This window comes from Anarhichas minor, unplaced genomic scaffold (genome assembly GCF_050575085.1).
Source record: "Anarhichas minor isolate MPS153535 unplaced genomic scaffold, ASM5057508v1 ptg000025l, whole genome shotgun sequence".
Classification (NCBI taxonomy): domain Eukaryota; kingdom Metazoa; phylum Chordata; class Actinopteri; order Perciformes; family Anarhichadidae; genus Anarhichas; species Anarhichas minor.
The window spans coordinates 4,558,941-4,583,578 of NW_027466471.1; the positions used below are offsets into that span (position 1 = coordinate 4,558,941).

At 41.5% G+C, this 24,638-nt stretch overlaps 2 protein-coding genes across 3 annotated transcripts; both read right to left on the minus strand.

Moving 5' to 3' along the window:
* Positions 1 to 73: 73 nt before the first annotated feature.
* isca1 (iron-sulfur cluster assembly 1) lies at positions 74 to 8,356 on the minus strand. The gene is made up of 4 exons (XM_076099043.1): positions 8,221 to 8,356; positions 1,495 to 1,548; positions 1,081 to 1,186; positions 74 to 962 (listed from the first exon to the last, which is right to left on the minus strand). Exons 1-4 carry the CDS (start codon positions 8,299 to 8,301, stop codon positions 814 to 816), a joined length of 390 nt encoding a protein of 129 aa, XP_075955158.1. The 5' UTR covers positions 8,302 to 8,356; the 3' UTR covers positions 74 to 813.
* Positions 8,357 to 9,022: 666 nt separating this feature from the next.
* Positions 9,023 to 24,528, minus strand: tut7 (terminal uridylyl transferase 7). 2 transcript variants are annotated; one of them, XM_076099037.1, is made up of 29 exons: positions 24,433 to 24,528; positions 22,671 to 23,088; positions 22,356 to 22,510; positions 21,576 to 21,692; positions 21,250 to 21,427; positions 21,001 to 21,089; positions 20,857 to 20,908; positions 20,675 to 20,744; positions 20,382 to 20,508; positions 20,160 to 20,279; positions 19,923 to 20,051; positions 19,256 to 19,433; positions 17,562 to 18,241; positions 17,293 to 17,443; positions 16,394 to 16,480; positions 16,124 to 16,224; positions 15,826 to 15,883; positions 15,407 to 15,510; positions 15,221 to 15,310; positions 15,000 to 15,113; positions 14,071 to 14,148; positions 13,741 to 13,918; positions 13,443 to 13,490; positions 13,266 to 13,357; positions 11,975 to 12,090; positions 11,670 to 11,860; positions 11,400 to 11,473; positions 11,239 to 11,299; positions 9,023 to 10,574 (listed from the first exon to the last, which is right to left on the minus strand). In XM_076099037.1, the coding sequence occupies exons 2-29, from the start codon at positions 23,068 to 23,070 to the stop codon at positions 10,516 to 10,518; spliced, it is 3,897 nt and encodes a 1,298-aa protein (XP_075955152.1). In that variant the 5' UTR covers positions 23,071 to 23,088; positions 24,433 to 24,528; the 3' UTR covers positions 9,023 to 10,515. The 2 variants fall into 2 exon arrangements, with proteins under 2 accessions (XP_075955152.1, XP_075955153.1); XM_076099038.1 differs by lacking the exon at positions 9,023 to 10,574 and adding an exon at positions 10,716 to 10,916.
* Positions 24,529 to 24,638: the final 110 nt, after the last annotated feature.

Sequence of the window (24,638 nt, forward strand, 5' to 3'; positions counted from 1 at the left end):
TGCTGTTGTGATTGTCGTGGCACAAGACTTACTGTCAGACTGCTGAACATTAAGAACAGCGGCCACACAGTCATTTTACTGGATTTAGCCATTTATTATTTCATATGTACACATATGACATATTGCACGGTACAAACAACGTCCTGGCTTTGATCAAGCTAAAAAAAGAGAAAACATAAACCTCATGGACTCTTATGTTAGTTTTGTGCGCTTGCGTGGTTCACGGGAGATATACATTCTTTATATTTACACACAGAGATAAATATACACTTTACAACTGAATAAAGCAGTTTCAAGACACTCAAGCTCTTCCACTGTTGCATACTGCTGGCTTCATGATAGCACACTGTCTTACAGTGTTTATCAAACAGCTGAGGTTGGCCTACAGACTTTTGGTGGATGGATTCAAGCTTCAAAAACTTAAATCTGACTCTCTGAAAATAATGTGCGTCTGTTGCGTGTTTAAAATGGCAGCAAAACAAAAACATCTTGCTTTTTGAGGTCGTTTTAAGTTTTTTTTCTATGCAGATCACAGTTTTTTTTTAAAAGCAGTTAACATCAGCGGTAACTGAACCTAAAATCAACACGTTGAGATAGTTTTGACGACACAGATTGAATTAAAACCTTCCTCTAAGCATGTGTATGCATACTCGGGCTGTGTGTGCGCGCTTGAGTGGTCTGTAGTAAGAGCAGTGGTAGGAAACGCCGCCGCGTCTCGGAGAATTCCTCACGCCCGACTTCCTCGTCATCATTCAGTCTCTCGGCCTTTGCGGATGGGACAGGGTTCAGAACATTGGGGCGGTGCGGCGCTGCTCAGATGTTGAAGCTCTCCCCGCAGCCGCAGGTGCCCTTTATGTTGGGATTGTTGAAGATGAATTCGCTGGACAGCTTGGACTCCACAAAGTCCATCTCGGTTCCCAGCAGGGTCAGCTGGGCCTTCTTCTCGATGAACACCCTCACGCCTGCAAGAAGAGTCACAGCAGAGATGTCACTACTCCCCCCCCGGTTCTCTGTCCTACACGTTTTCATGACGTTTGACTGCTTTTCAGCACAAGTGAAAGCACGAAAATAAAGACTCACCATCCTGCAGCACCTCCTCGTCAGAGTTCCCCTTCTCCTTGGTGTAGTCCAGTGTGTACGTCATTCCGTTACAGCCGCGCGTCCTCACCCCAACCTTCAAACCGATCTAGAAAGAGCCACAAGGACGTTTCCATTTGGTGTCATTTACCATTCGCTGTATAGTTTCATGAGTTTTGAGTGCCACACTTGTTCTGGTTTAAATGGTTTGGCTATAAAACTGCTGAGTCACAGTAAGGAAGTGGAGGGCAGTTAGCGCTGCACACAAGTATGTGGACTGACGGATTTGTAAAAGTTACAGAAATGGTCTATTTGATGAGAACAACACTATTTATTTCAAATGCAAGACTCAAAAGAACACATTCCAAGAGATGAGGACATGCACTGTGTGGATAATATGATGTTTCAGTTACTCACATATTCTGGCTTGTTCTGCAGCAAAAACCTGATCTTGTGCACAGCTGCTGGAGTCTGAAGAAAAGACAACAGAAGGTTAACAAAGCCCACTGGATTCAGATGGAAGCAGTGTTTTTTTTTGCAGAAAAGCACACTGAGAATACGCATGAGAATAGAGAAGCATACTGTGGTGCCGGTTTAAGTTTCTTTAGCCGTTTGATACTTCTCCCTCCTGTGAGACGTTTCTGTTGCAGGGAATAACACTCCAACTGGTCTGAAATGAGTGGGTACCTACAGTATGATGAAATAAGTGCACTCCTGTAGCTCCTGCTGTAACTGAGCGGATGTAGGTGCAGAATAGAGGCAGTGTTCCTCTGCCAACCAGTCAAGTGGCAGTTTACATCACGCTACATGTTTGTGTAACATGAAGTCAGTGTCATCGTCATAATTTGATCCTCTTTTTGTGTTAAATTGTCACAATATTGCATATGAATTATTTGAGTTATGGTCACAGTGACCATCAAATTCTTAACAGTTCAACCTCGAGTCCAGGTGGACGTATGTGTCAAATTTGAGGAAAGTACCTCCAGGCGTTCCTGAGACGGCCGGACGGACAACCCCCCCCCCCCAAAAAAAATGCAGCACAGTGACAGTGCAGACATTCCATGCATCAGCTGCACGACCAAAGAGAGTTCTCTCTACATCCCAAAGAATAATGGACACGTGTCCATTATTCTTTGGGATGTAGAGAGAACTCTCTTTGGTCGTGCAGCTGATGCATAAACAGATTGAAAACAAATCTGCGGCTGCTGATGCCAAAATACTACAGTGCAGTACAATCCTAAATGTGTCACAGACTGGAGTTGTTTCATGACTATACCGTCCAACAAGTGTAATGATAATATCTTGAAAAAAATGAATAACTTGTCGGTCTTTGTAGAGTACAAGTATTTTACTCTGGATTCTAAATTCTTATTTATTGTTGGAATGCTGTTAAGCATTCCAACTATTGTTATCCTGTTTCTCTTTATTGTTGGAATGCTGTTAAGCATTCCAACTATTGTTATCCTAATCTTTATTCTTCTTTTTATTATATTTCTTCCGTCCCACCTCTTCTGCTCCTTCATATTTTAAGCTACAGAAACCGTTCAACTATCAAAATGTTCAGCTCTTTAATGACATTTATGCTATGACTTTTCATATTTCTATCTCTTATGCTTTATGAATTATTAAGCTTTTTGCAATTTTTATTTTGAATGGGATTTCAATGGAGAAAAAGTTCAAATCCTCTTAAACTTCTTCAACTTTCAAATCCTTCAACTTCCTCATATTTTCAGCTACAGACACCATTTCAACTTTAAAATGTTGAGAAAACCCTGATCTATTGCCACATAATTCAGCATTTTAATATCTTTTACACTTTTTGAACTGCAGCAATTTAACTTTTATGATTTTTCAGCCCTTTTCTGACTTTATAATGGATGTGTATTGCGCAGCTTAGAGTGCGTGATGTCACCGCTAGAGTGAAGAGCAGCTTGAGATTCTTGTGAAAAAAACATTTGTATTTTGCCACTGTGTCCACAATCTTTACTCTTCATGCATCATTTCTGGATGTAGAAGTAGCTAATCGTGTCCTTGTCGTAGACAAATGACTGTGGAATCCCACAGATTTACACATTTGGCACAGAAGCCTGTAATTGAGAGGAAAACCAACTTTCTGCTCCATAGAGACCAATGTTAAATTTTGCTTCAAAAACATCTTCCACAGAACACGGTACCCCATTTCTAAATCGCCAGTTCAGCCACATTTTTTACACTACAGACACAATTTTTACAGGATCTGTTCTTCAACTCATCCTTCCTCTCATTTATTAATATCGGAGCAATAGGAGCTACGGTTATGGGAGTTTTGAGGATTTGTTTGAGAGGTGTTTCCCTGTTTAATCTCTATGAAAAGGCTGCAAGGACACAGGTGTTTCTGATTAAGCTCATTAGTGATGTTGATAAACACACAGACTCAGACACACGCACTCCTCTCTCTCTATCTCTCTGTGTGTCTCTCTCTCATACAGTCATTCAGGTTCTTAGAGATCTTTAGAGGATCCCCCCCCCCCCACACACACACACCCCATTTTAAAATAAAAGCCCCACAGAGTGAATTCTAACTGAAATGCTTGTGATGAAGCCTGTCATTTAATAACCCCTGTTTATGTGTCAAACATTATGATTATGTCTCCTCTCCCCTTCTCCCCCCCCCCCCACACCCCATTTCAAAATAAAAGCCCCACAGAATGAATTCTAACTGAAATGCTTATGATGAAGCCTGACATTTAATAACCTGTTCATGTTTATCTAACATTATGAGTCCATCTCCTCTCCCCTTCTCCCCCCCCCCCCCACACCCCATTTCAAAATAAAAGCCCCACAGAATGAATTCTAACTGAAATGCTTGTGATGAAGCCTGTCATTTAATAACCTGTTTGTGTTAATCTAACAATATGAGTCCATCTCCTCTCCCCTTCTCCCCCCCACTCCCCATTTCAAAATAAAAGCCCCACAGAGTGAAATATAACTGAAATGCTTGTGATGAAGCCTGTCATTTAATAACCTGTTTGTGTTAATCTAACAATATGAGTCCATCTCCTCTCCCCTTCTCCCCCCCACACCCCATTTCAAAATAAAAGCCCCACAGAGTGAAATATAACTGAAATGCTTGTGATGAAGCCTGTCATTTAATAACCTCTGTTTATGTGTCAAACATTATGATTATGTCTCCTCTCCCCCCCACCCAGCCACACCCTTTCAAAATAAAAGCCCCATGGATTAACTGTATGTAAACATTAAGCTCAAAATTTGACTTTTTCAAATACTGCCATTACTATTACTACTGTTATATTATATACTACGACCACTACTACAGCTATTACTACTACTACTTCTACTACTTCTTCTAAATACTAATACTTCTACTACTAATGATACTTCTCCTACAACTACAACTTCTACTACTACTATTACAAATATCACTACTGCTACTACTTATTATAATGCTACTAATACTTCTACTACTAATAATACTTCTACTACAACTTCTAGTACTACTACTACAAATATCACTACTGCTGACATTTTTTAAGCCACAGAAACCATTCGAATATCAAAATGTTCAGCTCTTTCAGGAGAGGGGTGATATGACTTTTCATATTTGTAATCTTTAAATTCTTTGAATTATTAAGCTATTTGCAATTTTCTTTTGAATGGGATCTCTATGGAGAAAATCTTCAAATCCTGTTAAACTTCTTCAACTTTCAACGCCTTCTTCTTCTCATACTTTCAGCTACATACGACTTCATATTTGTAAGCTTTCAACTTTTTGAATCATTAAGCTTTTTGCAATTTTTTTAAAATTGGATAGCTATTTTCAGCAATGTTTTTGAGATTCATTTCAGCTTTCAGCATTCCAACGCATTTTCAGCAGGAAATGCATTTTCTAGTTCAACTTCTTCAACTTCTTCTATTTCTTCCGTACGTTTTTTGCTACTTATCTACTTCCACATTTTTTAAGCTACAGAAACCGTTCAACTATCAAAATGTTCAGCTCTTTCAGCAGAGGGGTGCTATGACGTTTTATATTTCTAACCTTTAAACTTTATGAATTATTAAGCTTTTTGCAATTATTTTTTTGAATGGGTTCCTATGGAGAAAATGTTCAAATCCTCTTCAACTTTCAAATCCTTCTACTTCCTCATACTTTCAGCTACAGACACCATTTCAACTTTCAAATGTTGAGAAAACCCTGATCTATTGCCGCATTATTCAGCTTTTTGATATCTTTTATACTTTTTGAACTGTCCCATTTTAACTTTTATGATTTTTTCACTCCTTTTTTGACTTTATAATGGGTGTGTATTGCGCAGCTTAGAGTGCGTGATGTCACCGCTAGAGTGAAGAGCAGCTTGAGATTCTTGTGAAAAAAACATTTGTCTTTTGCCACTGTGTCCACAATCTTCACTCTTCATGCATAATTTCTGGATGTAGAAGTAGCTAATCTTGTCCTTGTCGTAGACAAATGACTGTGGAATCCCACAGATTTACACATTTGACACAGAAGCCTGTAATTGAGAGGAAAACCAACTTTCTGCTCCATAGAGACCAATGTTAAATTTTGCTTCAAAAACATCTTCCACAGAACACGGTACCCCATTTCTAGATTGCCAGTTCAGCCACATTTTTTACACTACAGACACAATTTTTACAGGATCTGTTCTTCAACTCATCCTTCCTCTCATTTATTAATATCGGAGCAATAGGAGCTACGGTTATGGGAGTTTTGAGGATTTGTTTGAGAAGTGTTTCCCTGTTTTATCTCCATGAAAAGGCTGAAAGGACACAGGTGTTCATGATTAAGCTAATTAGTGATGTTGATAAACACAGAGAGGCACTGGCACATACACTCCTCCCCCTCTCTCTCTGTGTGTGTCTCTCTCTCATACAGTTATTCAGGTCTTGGAGACTTTTAGAGGACCCCCCCCCCCACACACACACCCCATTTCAAAATACAACCCCCAAAGAGTGAATTCTAACTGAAATGCTTGTGATGAAGCCTGGCATTTAATAACCTCTGTTTATGTGTGTCAAACATTATGATTATGTCTCCTCTCCCCCTCACCCCCCCACCCAGCCCCACCCTTTCAAAATAAAAGCCCCATGGTTTAACTGTATTTAAACAAGCTCAAAATTAGGCTTTTTTGTTAAAAAAATGAATGCTCTTACTAATACTGCGATAACTACTACTGCTGCTGCTAATATAGTATTACTACTACTGCTACTACTACTACTTCTACTATTACTGCTACCATCAATATTATTACTACCACCACTGCTATTACTTATACTACAACTGCTACTACTACTACTACTACTGCTATTCATGCTACTAAAAGTAGTAATACTACTACAGCTATTAGTACGACTGCTACTAGTACTACTACTACTGCTACTTCTTCTACTGCCATTACTACTTCTACTACTGTTATATTAAATACTACGACCAATACTACAGCTATTACTATGACTACTGATACTACTTCTTCTACTACTTCTAATTACTAATAATTCTACTACTAATAATACTTCTACTACAACTTCTACTACAAATATCACTACTGCTACTACTAGTACTTATTCTAATGCTACTAATACTTCTACTAATAATACTTCTACTACAACTTCTACTACTACAAATATCACCACTGATGAAATTTTTTAAGCCACAGAAACCATTTGAATATCAAAATGTTCAGCTCTTTCAGGAGAGGGGTGATATGACTTTTCATATTTGTAATCTTTAAATTCTTTGAAATATTAAGCTATTTGCAATTTTCTTTTGAATGGGATCTTTATGGAGAAAATCTTCAAATCCTGTTAAACTTCTTCAACTTTCAAAGCCTTCTTCTTCCTCATACTTTCAGCTACATATGACTTCATATTTGTAATCTTTCAACTTTTTGAATTATTAAGCTTCTTGCAATTTTTTTAAAATTGGATATCTATTTTCAGCAATGTTTTTGAGATTAATTTCAGCTTTCAGCATTCCAACGCATTTTCAGCAGGAAATGCATTTTCTAGTTCTAATTCATATGCTTCTGCAGCATCATCTGCAGCCTCCTCAGTGTTGACAGACTTCCCGCTACTTAACATTTAGGCCTTTATCAGCTCGGACCACCAAGGGCTCACATTATCTTGCAACGGCACCATTAGCAGAGCTCGTCAGGGCGACATTCTACATTTTTATCCCGCCTATCATAACGAACTATGACTCAGCACAGACAGCTTGCTATACTGACCGTCCATACACCATTAGTAGTACATAGAGTACTTTTCCTCTAACTACTGATTCTTTTCCGGCATGTTTTCCTCTAACTGTAAAGAGCGACAGTAAATGTGGGCGACGTGCAGCAAATGTCTCTGTACAATAAAAAGGCATCACAGATAGAAAAAAAACCGCACGATACATAAGAAAACACGATTGCAGTATCTGCTAACTTCATACTAAAATGTGTTTAGCAACAATTGGCAACATTTCTTTATATCGCTTGTAAATTCAAGAGGTGATCCACCAATGTTTTACATACGGGTCATTTTAACGTCAACCTACATCAAAAAGTGAAACACATGTCAGAACAACGAGTTGTTTTCGTGGTGTTTAAGGGACACACGACTACGCTAACGTTAGGCTGTTGGTTGCATTGTGGGAGATTGAGTCTTGTGATTTTAGAACTGGCTAGGGACTGAAAGTCAAGATATTTCGGTAATAGAATGTTAAGGTAACTTAGTAACTTAACGTTGTACGGCTCGACAGTATTGTCTGTATTGTGGTAATTTATTTGTATGCGACTAACTATTTGTCGCAGTTACGAAAGAGAACAGTGGAGAGCACTTTACAAAACAATTTAGCTTAGCAAAGGAGTACCGTTAGCATCTAATTAGTTCAGCCCTTGTGTGTCTATCCGCTAATGTACGCCCAACACGATGAAGCCAGCATTGCAATGTTACGACAAAGCTCTTTAAAGTAGGATCATGATGTACCGTGTGTGACGGTCAAGTCACTGACGGTTAGCTAGCTTAGCTAACTTAGGATCACGTAACTTGAACGCAATATAGCGGCGTGAGGGGTTAACGCCACACTGTGTGTATTAGCATGTATGAACAGAGAGAAACGCGTTTACAACACAGTTCATGACTTACCAGCGTCAGTGCGGCTCTTGTAGGTAATAGCTTTCTTTTGCTGACCGCTCGGACGGTCGCCCGCACCATGGAGGCAGACATATTGCTGCGGTTATGATCACAACATTGAATTACGCAAGCGCGTGAGACAATTAGCAACCGCCCCAAGTAAGAAGTCCGTTCAATGATTGGCCAATATTATGACGGATGGGTCCGTCAGCCAATGGGCTCACGGATAAAACTATAAAAATACAGACGTTTGTTATGTAACTTACTCTAGAACTTTTCATTATATCATTTATGCTTTTAAAATACTCGTGAGGATCGTTTATTTCGTGCTTCTTGACCAATGTTTTACTTTTAAAAACAAGTCTTAACTTAAGGTACACTTGTTTGGTTTTCCCAGCACTATATCAAAGGTCAATACAGAACGTTAATGCTCGAATGTGCTAGTTTTTGTGGCATACAAGTCTTCTTGTAAAGATAGCAACAAAACATGACACCTAGTGACCAGGATGGCCACATTTTACTATTCCTGTTTGATCTAACAGTCCCTCGTGAGTCACGTGGAACTAGTACTACACATAGCCAATCCAGTCTTACGAAATACTATAATATTAGTACAGTTGTGTTAAGTGGATACTGCATTGGCTCAAATGTATTCAACAAAAAAATAAATAAAATAGTTAACCGGCAACCATTCGTAATTTCAGCTTGGTCAGTTTGTTCCAGTTTTATTATGAGAGTGGTACATCACTCTGTTTTATAAATGCACAACAGTTAGATATCAATAAACATTGTTGTGGAAAAAAAATGTTGCACATTGGGATTTGATTTCTGTTTAATGAATTCTTTGAGACACAAAATGGATTGCAAGCCAACTTTTCCTGGCCGGATCGGGGGTGGGGGGGGAGGACCTCCCATTTGAGTTTGACTAAGGATACTTTTAAAATGACAAACTTGATTACAATACCATCAACGACACATTTCTTTGAATAAAAGTCAGCCATATTAGGACAACGAGAAAGCCACACGGTCCATCTTCGCATTTGAATGATAAGCAGGTCTTTGAGACGTTAACTAGCAGCGACATATTTAAAGAGCGTGTACCCTCGCACAGTGCAGCTACCAATCTGTGGCGCCATTACAACAAAATGAAGACTTTTGTGGCAAATAAATACATTTATCTCTTCACCGAGCAAACAGATGACCTCTAGTTTAGGAGTAAGTGAGCAGTGTTTGCAGCGGAGTACACTGGCAGCTGAACCAGTTATTTAAATTTTTTTTTTTTTTCATTTAAAAAAAAGAAAAACCCTTACCACTGAGTAAGCATGAAACTCTTGTCCAACTTTCAACTGTATGTTCTCGCACTACAGTCACAACACTTCCTAGAGTGTGGAGACACATACGGGTTATTAGAGGAAGTACAGTCTCACCGTCCTGTTTACACACAGGCAGTTGCGGGGCATGTTATCTATGAAATAGGAGAGGATAAGCCATCTAAAAAAACAGAAAACTACGACCCTGGAACAAAAAAGATATCTACAGGGTGGTTTCTCAAAGACAGAGACAGACTGTGGGTAGAGCTGCTTTTGAGGCTGAAGACAGACGGACGTCAGTGCGGAGGCCAAATAAAACAGGATTTAAAACAAATGATTTTTTTAAAAAAATTTAAAGATATCCTGGCCATTACGTACACTGCCATTCAAACTATTTTAAACAACCTCTAGTATTTTTTTTGTGTTAATAATAAGGAAACAATGGGAAAATGTATCCATAAAAGTGTGAACCGATAAGTGACTTCTTGTGTTAATTTCAGATGGCCTTCATCTCGATGAATAACTGACCTTAAATCACTAAAAGTAGCAGACAACACACCGTACAAATGTATAGCAAGTCGTCTGCAAAAAACTCAAGCTATTAACTATTAGTCACGTGAGAGACACTTCTCGATTACTTGTACGATCTAATTTAGTCTGCGATGCCATCGTTTTTAAATGTATAAAAGAGAACTTGACTGGCAGTGTAGGTAAACAAAGACATGAGGTGCATGCAAAATGGCTTCTTTTGTGAAAATGAAAGATTTAAAAAAGCTCCTCTGAGGAGAGGAGCTCTAAAGGGGGAACAAAACAAAACACACACACACACATAAAAGGCCCTATTTGGCTTCAAGTGAAGGCGTCCTGGCTTTGGCTTTTAACAGGCTCCCATTGGCCCAACAGTCCCATTCAGATTCAATGGTTTCTGGACTTTGGGTCGCTGTCTGCCTGGACAAGAGTAGAACCACATGGTTTGCGTAGCCACGGCTGCCGCTGCTCATTCCACCGGACTCTTCCTGTGACCAGAACGACCCACGTTTCGGGAGGCTAAACTACCTGAAACAAAACCAGAATGCGATCGTCAATAATTCAGTCCAACATCAGATTTTCAACCTCCACACTTTGTGTAAAAAAAAAAATAAAAATCATAAGGCTTAATGACAGGGAAAAAAACAGACAGAATGCCTCACCCCTACAAACTGTTTTTGCGGTTTTATTTGCACCAAACCATTTCAGGTTACAAGTATGATCACTCACAGAATACATGTTCTTGGATTACATAGAAAACAGGAGCAAATAGCTCAAATTCAGCACGAACATCAGCAAGCGTGCAATCCGGAGTCCAGAGAAAGACGGATGAACCTGAAGTAAACATTTCTCACTCACTCCTCACCAGCCCTAGAATGACCGTTGACCGAAAAATACAAATGTTTTCACTGAGACTAGTTATTCTAGTTCACCTCGTGTCCCCTAGAATTATAGACATATTTTTGGCACAAAACGCAACATAGCGGTCAGTCTGGGTTGGACATACGGGGAAAGATCAATCAAACATGGCCTGACAATGTACGCAGAAGAAAAAGCTGCGACCTTAATGGAACAAAATTTAATTTGAAATAACCAATACATTTTTTTAAATAATATAAATGGGAAATTAGCTATACAATGACACTGACAATCAAGTACTGTTCTGAGGAACTTCAGTTGTAAATCTACATACCTGCTTGTGGACTTAATGTCACATTTTGCTTTCTCTTCTTCTCTTCTCGTACAGGTGAACCCTGAAAAAAGGAAAAGATGTAGCGTTGTACGTAAGCCGTCGACCAATGAAATAACATTCTTTTAAAATACGTTTTCACTGTCGCAAAACTAAAATCATACCTGTCGCTCTTTTTCTCTCAAATTCCTCCCGTGAGCTGAAGAGGTGGAAGCGAAGCTTTCCATCCTCATGTTACCTAATAAAAAGAGGGAAGAGGTCAGTTCCCTCCTTTTTATGAACAGCGATGCATAATAACTTCTTGTACTTTATTTTCTTAATGAAAAAGAGAGCAACAGAAAACAACAAAATAGTCAGCTCTACAAGGGAGTTAAAAGAAATCTCTTTTAGAGAGAACAAACAATGCAATTGGTAAAACAAACTAAAGACTGTACCTGCGGGGTTTCTGTACTGCTGACAGTCCCTCTTGATGTGGGTAGTTGATCCACACAGGTAGCAGCAGCGCACCTCCAGCACATCTCTTTTCCTCCAGTGCTCGTTCTTGTGCCGGACCTGGTCCCTGCCGTCCTCTGCGGTCTCTCGCAGGTGCTCGGGCCTTTTCTCAGAGTCCCGTCTGTGTCTGGACCTGGAACAAAAGTCACCCACAGTAAGATACAAACACGTGGCTTGATGAGCGGTGCGGATAAGACATTTACAAAACGCTGCGACGAAGTCAGGCTCGTACTGGGATTGTACCTACTTCTTACGCATGGGGCAGTCCTTCATGAAGTGGCCGATCTTGCCACAGATGCGGCAGCAGCGGTCATTAGGAGCCACCTCTCCCTCGGTGAGGACTTCAGGATCAAAGAAATACTCCTGGGACATGAAGGCAAATCACTTTAACTTTAATGCTTACTTCATTTAAGTAGCTTTATAAAGACACATTACTAAGTGTTTCCCATACAAAGAAGTGTTTCAAAGAATGATACAAAAAATAAAAAATAATAAATAAAATAATTTAAAGCACAGAACAATGACAGGCAGACCAAACTGGAACAAACAAAAATCTGCAAAATCGATCTATGAAAGGCTTGGGTTTTTAAAACAGTTCAAAGACTGAACGAATCTGACAGATTGGGGAATATTTTTCCAGAGGGTTGGGGCTGAAACAGCAAAGCAGCGACAACCATTTGTTTTGCAGTTGGAGCGGGGGTAAATAAAAGGCTGAGACTTGAGGATCGGAACCGGAACTTCACACGAAGCCAATAAAGGAATACAGGAACGGGGCTCATGTAGGACCGACTGCTAGTTCTAGCTATTTAACATCGACTGTGTATAAGAAGTGGACGTAGTCACCGTGATGTCACCCATTGCTTGTTAAAATAAAGTTATCCGCCAATATTCAGTAAAATATGCGATCACATCATTTATGCTTTTATAGTCGCCGGTCTATGATAATGTTACAATGGAAACAACTAATCCGTGTTGAAAATGACCGGAGGAGAGCTGGTAAAGTGGCTAATGGACAACGAACGAAGGTTCCGTTCAGCTACTCTGCGTTTACATCATGATGCTTGGTGCTCACACATCAGTCAAAGCTGATGGACAATGTTTTCCTCATGTTGAATATTTAATGTGAAGATGTTGGCCATTATATCTGCCCAGAGAATTGTTTTTGTTGCTGCCGTTTACATTCCTTGTGATGCAAATTTAACAAACGCACCACAGGAATGTACTTCCGTTTTTGTTTTGTTGTTACAAACGGGCTACAACTGAAAATCGTAGATCAGCGTCTGGTTTTTCCTGTATTTCTTAGCTGAACAAAACAGGACTGACGAGTTCAGCAACATGACGGTCAAAGATGACGGCAAGATTCTTGGCTGTCGAGTGAAATGGACCAATAAATTGATCAACTGCAGTGGCAAAGGTCCAATTTAGGGTTTAAGTGGAGGAAATTAAGAGACATCCAATTTTAGTGGCGGCTGAACATTAATGAAATGATTCAGGTTGTTGGATTTAATGCCACTACAATGTGGAAATGTGACACTCACCATCTGAGAGGGGTACACTGGAGGAAAGGCTTTGACTGGTGTGCCAAACACTGTTCTGCCGTTGATGAAAGCCTTCATGATGAAGTTAGTCACTGTTTCGATGACAAAAAGAAGAACATGTATTAGAAAAAGACAAGGACAAAAGACAACAGAAGACACAAACGGACGGCATCTTACTTTTCCTGGACAGACCGGCACCGAGATTATGATTCAGGTCGAACGGATCTGGAATATGAACAAAGAAGAGAGGAAAAAATATTTTTTTAAAACACCCACAGTGTCATTTTGATTCAGAAAACAAATCGTACAGCGACATGAGTTTATTGAACTGGATGGACCGCAGCATGAAAGAACGCTTCCCAAAGTGCCCAAACAATAACTTCAGCCTGTGCTGGAGGAGAAGTTTAAACCAGGACACCAGAATCCATCCATTTAACTAAGAGGCCTGCACCCCGAGTCTGTCACACAGTCTGACCTTCAATGACGATGTACTTGGACGTCCACTGCTTGTTGAAGGTGGTGAGGCAGCTGTGCTGACGGAGACAGATGACATGCTCTCTGAAGTCAAAGTCCTCGGTGTAGAAGCGGAGCAGGCCGAGCCACAGCTCCCCCACCGTCTCCGTGTTCTTCCTGTACTGTGGCCAGCGACTGGGCTGCAGGCGGAGGGAGACCGGATTGATGCCTTATTAACACATGGTGTGACGTGTATATATTTATCATAAAATGTCAGTGAGACAGAATATGTGTAAAAAAAAAAAAAAAAAAAATAAAAAATAAATAAAAAAAAAAAATAGAAATTACACACAAGTGCTTTTAAATCGTCGAAGAAGTACACGTTCCAGCCGTCAACCAGCACCTCCGGCTTCTTCTTTCCATCATAAATCTGCAACAAACAGTTGAGGGAAGTTGAGGAAAATTGCAGATTCTTAGCAATAGGGTAAAACATTCCTCTTTATAGCCCTTAATAGGCCCACCAGGCTGGTGTTGGGGATTGAAAATATCAAAATCATGAAAAAGAAATTGAGCAAAAGCTGTGTATGTTATTTTTGGAGGACCCAAACAAAGAGGTTCTGTAAGGTCAACCTTAGCTGCTTTTACATGTTTAAACTAAAAGTGTGTTTAGAAAGGAGAGATAAAACGTAGTGCGAGATAGTTTAATTGATAATTTAAGTCTTAACTATTGTTATCACAATACCAAATAAGAGACTTTAATACTGTACCCTGCCTAAATATCTCGATAACTAAGCGATACAGGAGCAAAAACCATAAAACATCAGGAAACATAATGGAACAATGCAACTTAACATTTTTATTAATTAGAAATGTTAAGTTAAAAAACCGTAATAATGTATGGAAACATTGCACATGGTATGCAGTAATGTGATGTCCCTATACTCTACTTGAGTTGGTTTCTTGTGACAGCTCAGTTCAGAGCGGTACTGCAGCAAGCTTCCAAAACAAAACCCCAGCAAATAGCAATCCATTTCAATGAAGTTCTGTATTTTAATAAGGAACTTTCATTTTAAGAAGTTTATGAGGGAGATGCTGCAAGACTCTACAGTAACTGTAAGTCAGTTCACATGCTCTTGGGTGGATTAAGCGTTTGCTAGTTTAGGCTCTTAAAACACTTTTTGATTGTAAATACCTGTACCAATAAAATGGGGTATCGTACAGTTTTTAACAGCAGGATATTGGGATGCCTTTCTAGTTTTGTTTTTGTATTTGCATTTGTACCTCTTGCAGCACAGGGATAACTGGCGGGTCTCTCTGCTGGAGAAAGAACAGCACCATGAGGGTGTAGGCGTAGGACGAGAGGCTGCCACGGGAAGCATCCCCAATGTCACACATCTGGAACGCGACAAAAAACAAACATGATGGTAATACTGTAACACAGAATATCATATGACAACAGAGACGTACAAACAAGACACCTCGAGTGTCTAAAGGCCGCTCACCTTGGCGAAAACCTTCATGACGTAACAGAGGATCTTCACTCTCCTGTCAATGGCGGCGTAGGAAGCGAGCAGATGTGTGTTGTGCAGGGCCTGAAGAAGAAAAAGTTGGAAAGCGTGACAGTTTGAGAAGTTGGTCAATAGCAAAAGAGACTAAATGAAACTAACAGAGAGGGAGAAGAGCCCTACCAAAGTGTTGTAGAGGCTGATGTCTCCCTCCAGGCCGGTGCGAAGGTGGAAGAACTTCACAATCGGTACTTTTGCTGTAGTGATGGACAAGATGTTCTTCAGACCTGGTGAAGACGTGGAAACAGGTTTAAAGGGATGCATTGACATTTTGTGTTTTATACATCTTTAATTCAAGGAATTATTGGACAAACTTAGTTGATAAAGGAAACACATGGAATGGCAGCCAGCTGAGAAGCTATTATTGCTTAATACACATTAAAAACCTCCTATGAGCCATTGATGTACCATCAGCTATAGATAACATGAATATGTTTTTGTGGAGTATTTCCTGATCTGAACAGAGGGTCCGAGAGTGTCGTACAATGCACAGATTACGATCTTGTACCGTAAAGATAAAACTGCCTGATTTTTTTACTAACCTTGGTGTTTCCACAGCATTCTGGCCAAGCTTTCAATGATGCTGATGCACTCGACGTCCTGTGGAGCAAAATCACCAACGGAGTTGCATTTGATGGATTTGAGATCAACAATGAATCGCGCTGACCAGCCACTATTACCAACAACTACAACAAGTCATCATTTCATTTAACCCTCAATGATTGAAGCAGAAACACAGAGTACACACAAAACTTCGCTTTTCTGTTGCCATCAATAAACTAAATTTCCTACAAAAAGGACATCTCAGTCCTTACAATAAGTTAAAAAGAGAGAACTTACTTCCATGGTCTCCTGCCCCTCCAGCACCATACAGATGTCTAGGTCACTCTGTCTGAACCCAAAGCCATTTTTGGATGATCCAAACAGTTGCAGCCGAGCTCCTGTCCATCATCAAAAAAAACGAAGAAAAAAAAACACGATCTGTTAATTCAAACATTAGTGTTCTAACATCACGTGGGTTTACGGGCAAGACAATACAATGTCACTCATCATACTATTTTAAGTTAAAACTAAGGATGCTAAACTATGAAGACGAGGGGTTTACTTCACCCGCAAACTGTCGTCTGACGAAGGCCTCCAGGTCCTGAAGGATGTGCTCTCTCACACCCACTTCCAGTTCATCTGGGGCGAAGTCAGCTGAAAAGGAAACGGACCCGTCATCAGACTTCCCCAAAAGTCACACACTATATTTGAAATGACGTCGCCCATCTGTAATGAGAGCAGACCTTTCTCCCTCTAATTACACCACGACGGTGGTGAACGTGAGGCTGACTGAGGAGGAGTCATTGGTGAGAAACGTGAACATATGAATAACAGGTTTCAAAAATAGTATTTGTTGTCTATGCATGCAACTCTTCCTCTCTGCTGTACACTGCTTGTGCACATCGTATGGGGAGTCATAAATACTATATGATTAAAAAGGGAAACGTTGCAGATTTTCATAACACCCATATCGCAACGATACAAAGTCGGCTGAAAATCTGCAAAGTTTCCCTTTAAGTAACTTAACAAAAGCTACTGAGGGTTCAGTTACAAGTAACAGTGAGGTCATTAGTTCAAGCCTTTTAAATGCACGTTGGGACTCATGCAGGAACCACAAACAGATTTGTGCTTAAATGCCAAGTCGTAGTTATTCATAAAAAAGGTATAATATGCAACAGGTTCCTAAAAAATAATGCAAAGTCTGAGGCAAAAAATGTTTGGACGAATTCAGCCATTAGTGGATATTACAACATTTAGGACAGAATTATTTAAATAAGGGACATTCAAGTGTTCGTACTGGGAAGTTTAAAATATAATCAAATGCCTTGAAAGCTTATTTTTAACGCGACCTATTTCTGTTTAAAAAAGAGCAAATATTTATACTTTTTTATATTCTAGAAATGTTTTGTTAGCAGGAACAGGACGACGTGAGCATCTCCAAATACGTATGAAACTACATAACTCACTGTAGCACTGCTCACAGACTTTGTCGAGGACACAAAGGAACTCTGGCGTGATCGGGGGCAAAGGATCCAGCTGCACTTTCTTGAAATCTTCCGGACAGTCTTTCTTCAGATGGCCATCTCGCTTGCACAAGCTGCACACGACCATGTGTGACTAAGAGAGACGGAAAGGGGTTTAAACACAGATGATGCACACAGGCTCATCTGACAGTTTGTTGAATTTAACTTGCAGTCGTCCTGCAACCCAAATGATTAAAAACCCCAACACTTACCTTGCCTCTGGTGAAAGCTTGCCTCGTGAACTCATAAGACCGTCTCTTCTGTTGTTGGGTTTTATTTTCTGGACTCTTGTCGTTAGTTGTATCCTCTAAATGTGGAGACGAGAGACCCTCAGGCGCCAACTCCACATCCTCTTCCTCGTCCATCGAACCAGGCGTGTCCAAATCTGGACCCTCCTCGTCAGACAGGAGCTCCTCCCCGGAGATCTCGTCCACTGGGAAAATCTCCTCGTCCTCCGTGGTGAGGCTGTCCAGGTGTTGCCTGTTGTGCTGAGCGTCCACATAGACGTCCTCGTCCTCGGAGAGGCTGCTTTTGCCCGGGTCCGCTTTCTCCTTCTCTCGTTCCTCATCCGAGTCGCTGTACTCTTCGACTTCCTCTTCTTCCTCAATGATGCAGTCGGAGTCTTCGGGGCCGTTTTCGGCAGCTTTGGGTTGACCTGCGCGCTGCGACTGGATGCTGAGCCGACTTAAAGCAGACGCGGCCTCTTCGTCGGGAGCCTCGGCGTTCGCCCCTCGGACAGGTCCGCGCTGCGCCTTCGTCTTGGGACCGCCGGCTGGCGCATTGAGCGGCAGTGCAAAGTACTTGTATGTGGTTTTGAGACAGTGGAGGATGTACTCGTACATCTGCTGGCTGTTCAGGGTGCGGGCCACGTTTCTCTTCACAGCGAACGGGTCTGAAAGAGACACATTACTTGGAGTCATGTCAGAGTAAATCTCTATACGTGTTCAACAGAAATGAAGATTATGTTTATTATTTAAAGAAAGACATATGGAAGGCTTTTGGAGTCAGTCAAGGCTTTACTGTGCATTTTGTTGCCGTCACGCTCGTTTCTCTCCTCTGAGGGACACACACACACACACACACACACACACACACACACACACACACACACACACACACACACACACACACACACACACACACACACACACACACACACACACACACACACACACACACACACACACACACACACACACACACACACACACACACACACACACACACACACTTTTTTTTTGTTCTCCATCTATGCTAGCTGCTCTGATTCAACAATGTTGGGCTGAAAAAAAAAAAAGAAACGTGCATGCAGTCTGATATTCAGCTATGTTGTTCTATCAGGAGAGTAAGTGACTTCAAGGAATAGTCGGCTAGCCGCTAGGCTAACTCATGCAGTATAAATTGCCATAGGCATTCAGGAAGTGGCCTGTCTTAGAGCTGCTACAGGAAAACTATGAGAACGCTTGTAATGCACTGCAGGAGGACTTGTGTTTTGTTTCTGTAATGAATATGTACTGAGGTGGCTCACACAGATGCACCTTTTTATATCAAAGACTGTGGCAGTCTGATTATTGATAGCACTTTCTAAATAAAAAGAGAGTTCAGATTTCTGACTGCTTGTATTAATTGATGATGTAAAATAACCTTGTGCTGCAGATAGAGCATTGAGGATACATCGAGAAACGTCGTGCATTCAAAATGGTCATCGTGAGGCCAGTGAAGGCTCGCACCTCTCTCTGGGATGGAATTAAACTCTGAACATGGAATTGTACAAGTGGCATTCCATTTCATTGCTGCTCGTTTCGGTCAACATGGAAAATGAGCAGAGCTCCACGAGGGATTTTTTCCAGCAAGCCAAAAGCATAAACCTTTAAATTCAGAGGAGAAGATGAGAAGAGTTTCTGACCCTCCACAGCGATGCGTTTCTTCGGCCAGTCCTTCATCTCCCGGGAGAGGACGGCACCGGTCCGTACACTGATGACGTTGTCGGCCAAGTTGAACTCCAGCGAGTAGAAGCGGAGCATCTCCACCCAGAGAAGTCCAACTTCCACGGGAGGGTGAGGGCTCTGGAACACCAGCGGAACCTGCAGGGGAAACACAGACAGCACAAACGTTCAGCTTCTAGTATGATAGTGGATTAAAAGAGACATTATGCATGCCTGAGCTCCTCCACTAAACCATAAGCAGTTTCCAAAAGCATACAGACTAGTTGCTTGATTATTTGTTAAATGCTTTCTTACCGAACCCAATTCTCCCAGATTAAACAACACAACTATTGTTTTCTCCAGGAACTACTTTATGTGTTTTGGTTGCCTTCCAATGTAATTTGAGTGATGAAACAGGACAAATAGATGAAACTCTGACAAAACCAGTTCACCATGATATATCATCTATGGTAACAGAAGGTTTTTATGTCTCTGCAAGTTCGGTTTTATTACTGTAGCAAAAAAAAAAAAAAAAAAAAAAAAAGCATCAAATCTAGAAAAAGCACATTCGTGTAAAAAAAACTGCCGAAACAGAGGAACAAACACTCTTCCCAGATAATAAAACAACATTAGTGTATCCATGCATACCTTTCCCTTTATACAGGAGCCCTCTGCTGGCGGGTCTTTGGAGGGAGGGGTGTAGGCCCAGTGCACGTGTCCGTCCTCTGTGTGCGTGAGGTTGAAGTCTGACAGCCTGCTGAGTGAAAACCCCTTAATCTAAAAAGACAAATCAGATGATTGGATTAGTTTCATCCTCGGATCAATGCTGAAATGAACGCCGTATACTTTTTTTTCCCGGTCACAGGGTGAAGAGAAACGGCACACCTCTTGTTTCAGGTAGGCAGGCAAGAGGGACTCTTTGCGCTGCTGTAAGAAGAAGATGACCATGAGGGCGAAGACGTACGGAGGCAGCCCGCCTTCCTCGGCGCGGTCGATCTCGCTGATCTAAAGCGGGAACAAGAAAACAAAAATGCTTTACCAAAATAAATTTGAAAAGAATGTAGGGCTACAGAGTCCCTGATTAATGTGTCTCAACTGGAAACATACCCGGGCCCAGCTTCTGAGACCCAAAACCAGCGGGAGGAGGAGATGCTCCCGACTGGACAGGGCAGAGAGATAGGAGGTGGTTTGGAACGCGTTTTCATTGCCAGCGCTCACTTTGCACACCAGGCCACTGTTGAGAAAAGTAACGGTTTTCATTAGCGGCTCACCGCTCTTGTGCATGTGGTAACGTAAGAAACCCCCGTTCTGGTAGTTTCATAACGTCTTGATTAATAATCAACCTGGACTTTCTATAAGTCACAGTTTGATTGATAAATATGTCCAACAATAACACCCACCTATTTTTCTCTTTGCACATGACCACGGGCACCCGGGCATGAAAATCAGCTTCCATCTCGACAAAGATAGCTGAGGAAAACAACGAGACGTGTTCAATTTAAGTCCAGCGACACATGACTGGACTTTGCTGTGGTTGGATTGTTTTTAACAAGGACACATGGATGAGTAAGAGCCGACTCACAGTTCACGGAGAGGCTCTCCTTGACCAACAACAAGACGTCCGGCTGATGCATCTGTGAATACATGCCATTTCAAAGTCAGTATGATACATGAATGCAATATAGAAAAGGATATGAATGGAAAAAAAGAAAGAAAAAAAACTCACGTGAGGTGGATACTGAATGTCAATGTTGACATCAGAATCCTTAAATCCAAACTTAGTGCAAGACGATCCATAAAGCCTGAGCCTAATCTCTACAGACGAGAGACGGAGCAATGTTATTAACGTAAGAACACAAAATGGTGAAGTGATGTCAAGTACAACAGCCTGTTTGCTACAATGCGACACGATCACAATGAATTTGGGTCGTGTCGCTCGTCACCAAAGCAAATATTTCCTCCCCGGGGGACTTACCAGGCAGGACGGACAGAAGGAGGTCTTGCAACATGGAGACGACGCTTTGTCTCATCTCGACATCCTGGTCATTCATCCCGTTTTCCCGGACGACGGCCTCGAGCGCAGCGCTCACCGCGGCGATCTGCTCCGGGCCGGGAGGCAGGATCTCAGTCAGCATCACCTGCTCTTGCCTCTCCTACAGGAGCAAACAAAGCAGATGTAGGTTGAGGACGGTTTTCAATGCATAAAAGACTGGAACCGCACGGAGACAGCACGGCAGCATCATCTGCTCACAAACGTTTGCCGTCTAAATGGTGATTTGCATAACAAGGTCATTTTCTCACCCTGGCCCTCTTCTTGTGCCGTTTGTCTTGGATGTGTCGGTTAGCGTCCGTCACGGACTCCAGCAGGACGTCGCACAGAGCGCAGGTGTAAAGGGCACCGGGGTTGTTGTGGGACCTCTGAACCAAAGAGAAGGAAAGAAGACATCAGACAACGGCTGCAATAATCAAACTGTTATGGATCTTCTTAACTTAGCTCTATCTCATAAACATATCAAATACTGGAGCACTGAATAAACTCGTTATCAAAGAGAGGGTCCTTTATCAGGTTTAACTCTTCTAAAAAGCAAATTAGGGCTGCAACCAAATAATTATCGTCATAATATATTCATCTGCAGATTATTAATCATTCAGTGTGTAAAAACATGTGGAAACCGTGAAAGACTAGAGCTGCAGGGATTAATCAATTAATTGTCAACTATTAAATTAATCGCCAACTATTTTAATAACCGATATGAGATATTTTAAGTCAAAATTATCTGATTCCAGCTTCTTAAATATGCATATTTTCTGGTTTCTTTACCCTTCATTGACAGTAAACTGACTACCTTTGAGTTATGGACAAAACAAATATGATATCATCTTGGGCTTTGGGGACACACACACACACACACACACACACACACACACACACACACACACACACACACACACACACACACACACACACACACACACACACACACACACACACACACACACACACACACACACACACACACACACACACACACACACACACACACACACACACACACACACACAGAGAGAGAGAGCCTGTACCTTCTTCAGGGAGAAGATCTCGTCTTTGTTAAGCCGCTGCTCTGCCTGCCGTAGGCTTTGGAGCTCTTTGGCTGACAGTGTGGACTCGTCGATCATTGGGCCCCTGTTCTCCTCACCATAAGCTCTATTCTTGTTTCTGTTTCTCCGTCTTCTCCCTTTAGAAGGAAGAATGTGCCGTTATGTGTTGAATATGCTTTAGTGGAGTAAGTAATCAGTCAGTTCTTACAGTCAGACTCTGCTTTTTTTTTTTTTTTTCTAATCCTAAAAAAAAGTGTTCTTCTTACTTTCCCAGGGTCTGACTTTCAAAATCCTCACCTGAATTATGAGCATTGCCGTCAGCGTCCTCTCTCCCCCCCTGCTCCCTGTCGTCCCTTGGACCTTCTCCCGGTGCACTCCTCCTCCAGTGTGGCTGCGAGCGCTCTCTCCAGCTCTCTTCTCGACCCCCGCCACTGTTCTCAAGACCAGCGAACCACCGGGGGTCATCCTTCTGCGAGGGGCTGTGACCACCTCTGAATCCACCAGGCGAGTAGTTCAGGGGCCCCAGCCCTCCTTTCTTGGGACTAGCCCGATAGGGCCCGCCCTGGTGACCTCCCTCTGGTCTGTAGCTCTGTCCTCGACCCTGGTCCTGGGACCTCCAGCTTTCTCCCCTCTCCGTTCCTGCTCCCCTCTCCCTGCCGCCTTGCCGCGCCCGGTAAGGCCTGCCCGAGTTTTCCATGGTTCACTTTTGCAAAAACTGCAGGATGAAATATTCAGTTAATATAGAAAAAGTCCTCATGTGAAAACATCCTTGACACAAACTGTATGGAAACAGAATAATCTGCCTTTTTCTTTGGGGGAAGCAGAATGCCATTTTAGTTGCCTTTCTTTTTGTGCAGAGACGGTCATTGGCTGCAACTGCTAATTCAGATCAGACTGCTGCACAACTTTGCAGCGGATTAAGACACAGCTACAATTTGATCTTAACGGAGTTGAGCCAACAGATATCTGTCAAAAAAAATTGTGTAATTTTAAGCCCATGTAACATAGTTGTCGGACTTCTGCCAACTAAGGTTAACCATCAACAGACTTTCAACCAGACACAATCATCACTCTGCCTCCTGTGACCACAAAGAGTGGAAATCTGTCACCGATTGATGTCCCAGGGGCCAATTAACTGTACCTTTGGGGTCTCTCTCTCTCTCTCTCTCTCTCTTTTTTTTTTTTTTTAAATCAAGTCATTTTTATCATGACGATTTAGAGAAGGTAATGTATGATTTTACACCTGCCTTATTACAAAAAAATAAATTTATAAACAGGCTTTTATGTAAATCACTCCACCATCCAATTGTATCAGTTTGTTGGTGTGGTTAGCTAGTTGTATCTGTTGACCTTATACATTGCCTTTTATTTCTATTTTATTGATGCTATATTTAGGTTTTATGTTATGTAAGCTAACGTTAAAAGCAGTTCGACAACATTTTTTCAAAGTGCTATTACAAGCAACAGCTAACATAACTATTAGCTCCGTGGAAAACCTTACGTTAACATTGCTGCTTCTCGTGTTACCAAACTCTAACATATACAACATCACTGTAAGGTGAATGTGTATGCACTAACGCAAACTGAACCTTAGGCAGACTCAAGTTACCGGGCTAACTGTAACGCTAGCTAACTAACCGAACGTTAGCTGACGTCAGGAGCTTGTTATTGTACGGTGTTTGCGTGAGCTAGCTAGCTAGCTAGCTTCTGCAGTCAGGTTTGCCTCTAACCGTTTCCTCGAGTTAACGGCGTGTAACTTTATCACGCGTGGAGCTAACACGCCGTCAACAAACTTACGTTAGTGTTAGCCACTAAATGTAACGTTAGCTAACTTGCAACATATAGCCTCACCAGCTAACGTTACTGTTAAGCTAGCTCTTCCTATTTAGCTCATTAGCTAAGACACCTAACAGCTAACGTTAGCTACCAAGCTAGCAACAGCTACCGTTATTTCATAGTTCTTCTGTCGGCCTGTTCAAACTGCAGCTGCGTCAAATGCAGTCATCAGTAAAATGTCAGCGATAATTATCCATAAAGAATACTAAAGTCAATGAAATACCGTTTGTACGTGTGCAGAGGGCACACTGGAAGCCTTGTTCAGGTCTGACTTGGCATGATCGCTCGTCCTGAACTGGCGTTTGAAAGATGACGCACAGGCTCGTCTGTTTTGTAGACGTCAGCGTTCAAGGTCCGCCCACCGTAATGTCAGTGCGGATCCCATCAATATGAATAATTACTCAATATATTATATCATCATGAACCGCA

Bases quoted from the DNA above. Each gene is read 5' to 3' on its own strand.
- isca1 (XM_076099043.1), bottom strand. From the start codon at position 8,301: ATGTCTGCCTCCATGGTGCGGGCGACCGTCCGAGCGGTCAGCAAAAGA. The intron at 1,549-8,220 runs GTAAGTCATGAA...TCTTTTCTTCAG, and splicing joins CAAGAGCCGCACTGACGCTG to ACTCCAGCAGCTGTGCACAA. The intron at 1,187-1,494 runs GTGAGTAACTGA...GGCTCTTTCTAG, and splicing joins TGCAGAACAAGCCAGAATAT to ATCGGTTTGAAGGTTGGGGT.
- tut7 (XM_076099037.1), bottom strand. From the start codon at position 23,070: ATGGAAAACTCGGGCAGGCCTTACCGGGCGCGGCAAGGCGGCAGGGAG. The intron at 21,090-21,249 runs GTAAGTCCCCCG...TCTCGTCTGTAG, and splicing joins CCTTCTGTCCGTCCTGCCTG to AGATTAGGCTCAGGCTTTAT. The intron at 11,474-11,669 runs GTACAGTCTTTA...TCTTTTTATTAG, and splicing joins GCAGTACAGAAACCCCGCAG to GTAACATGAGGATGGAAAGC.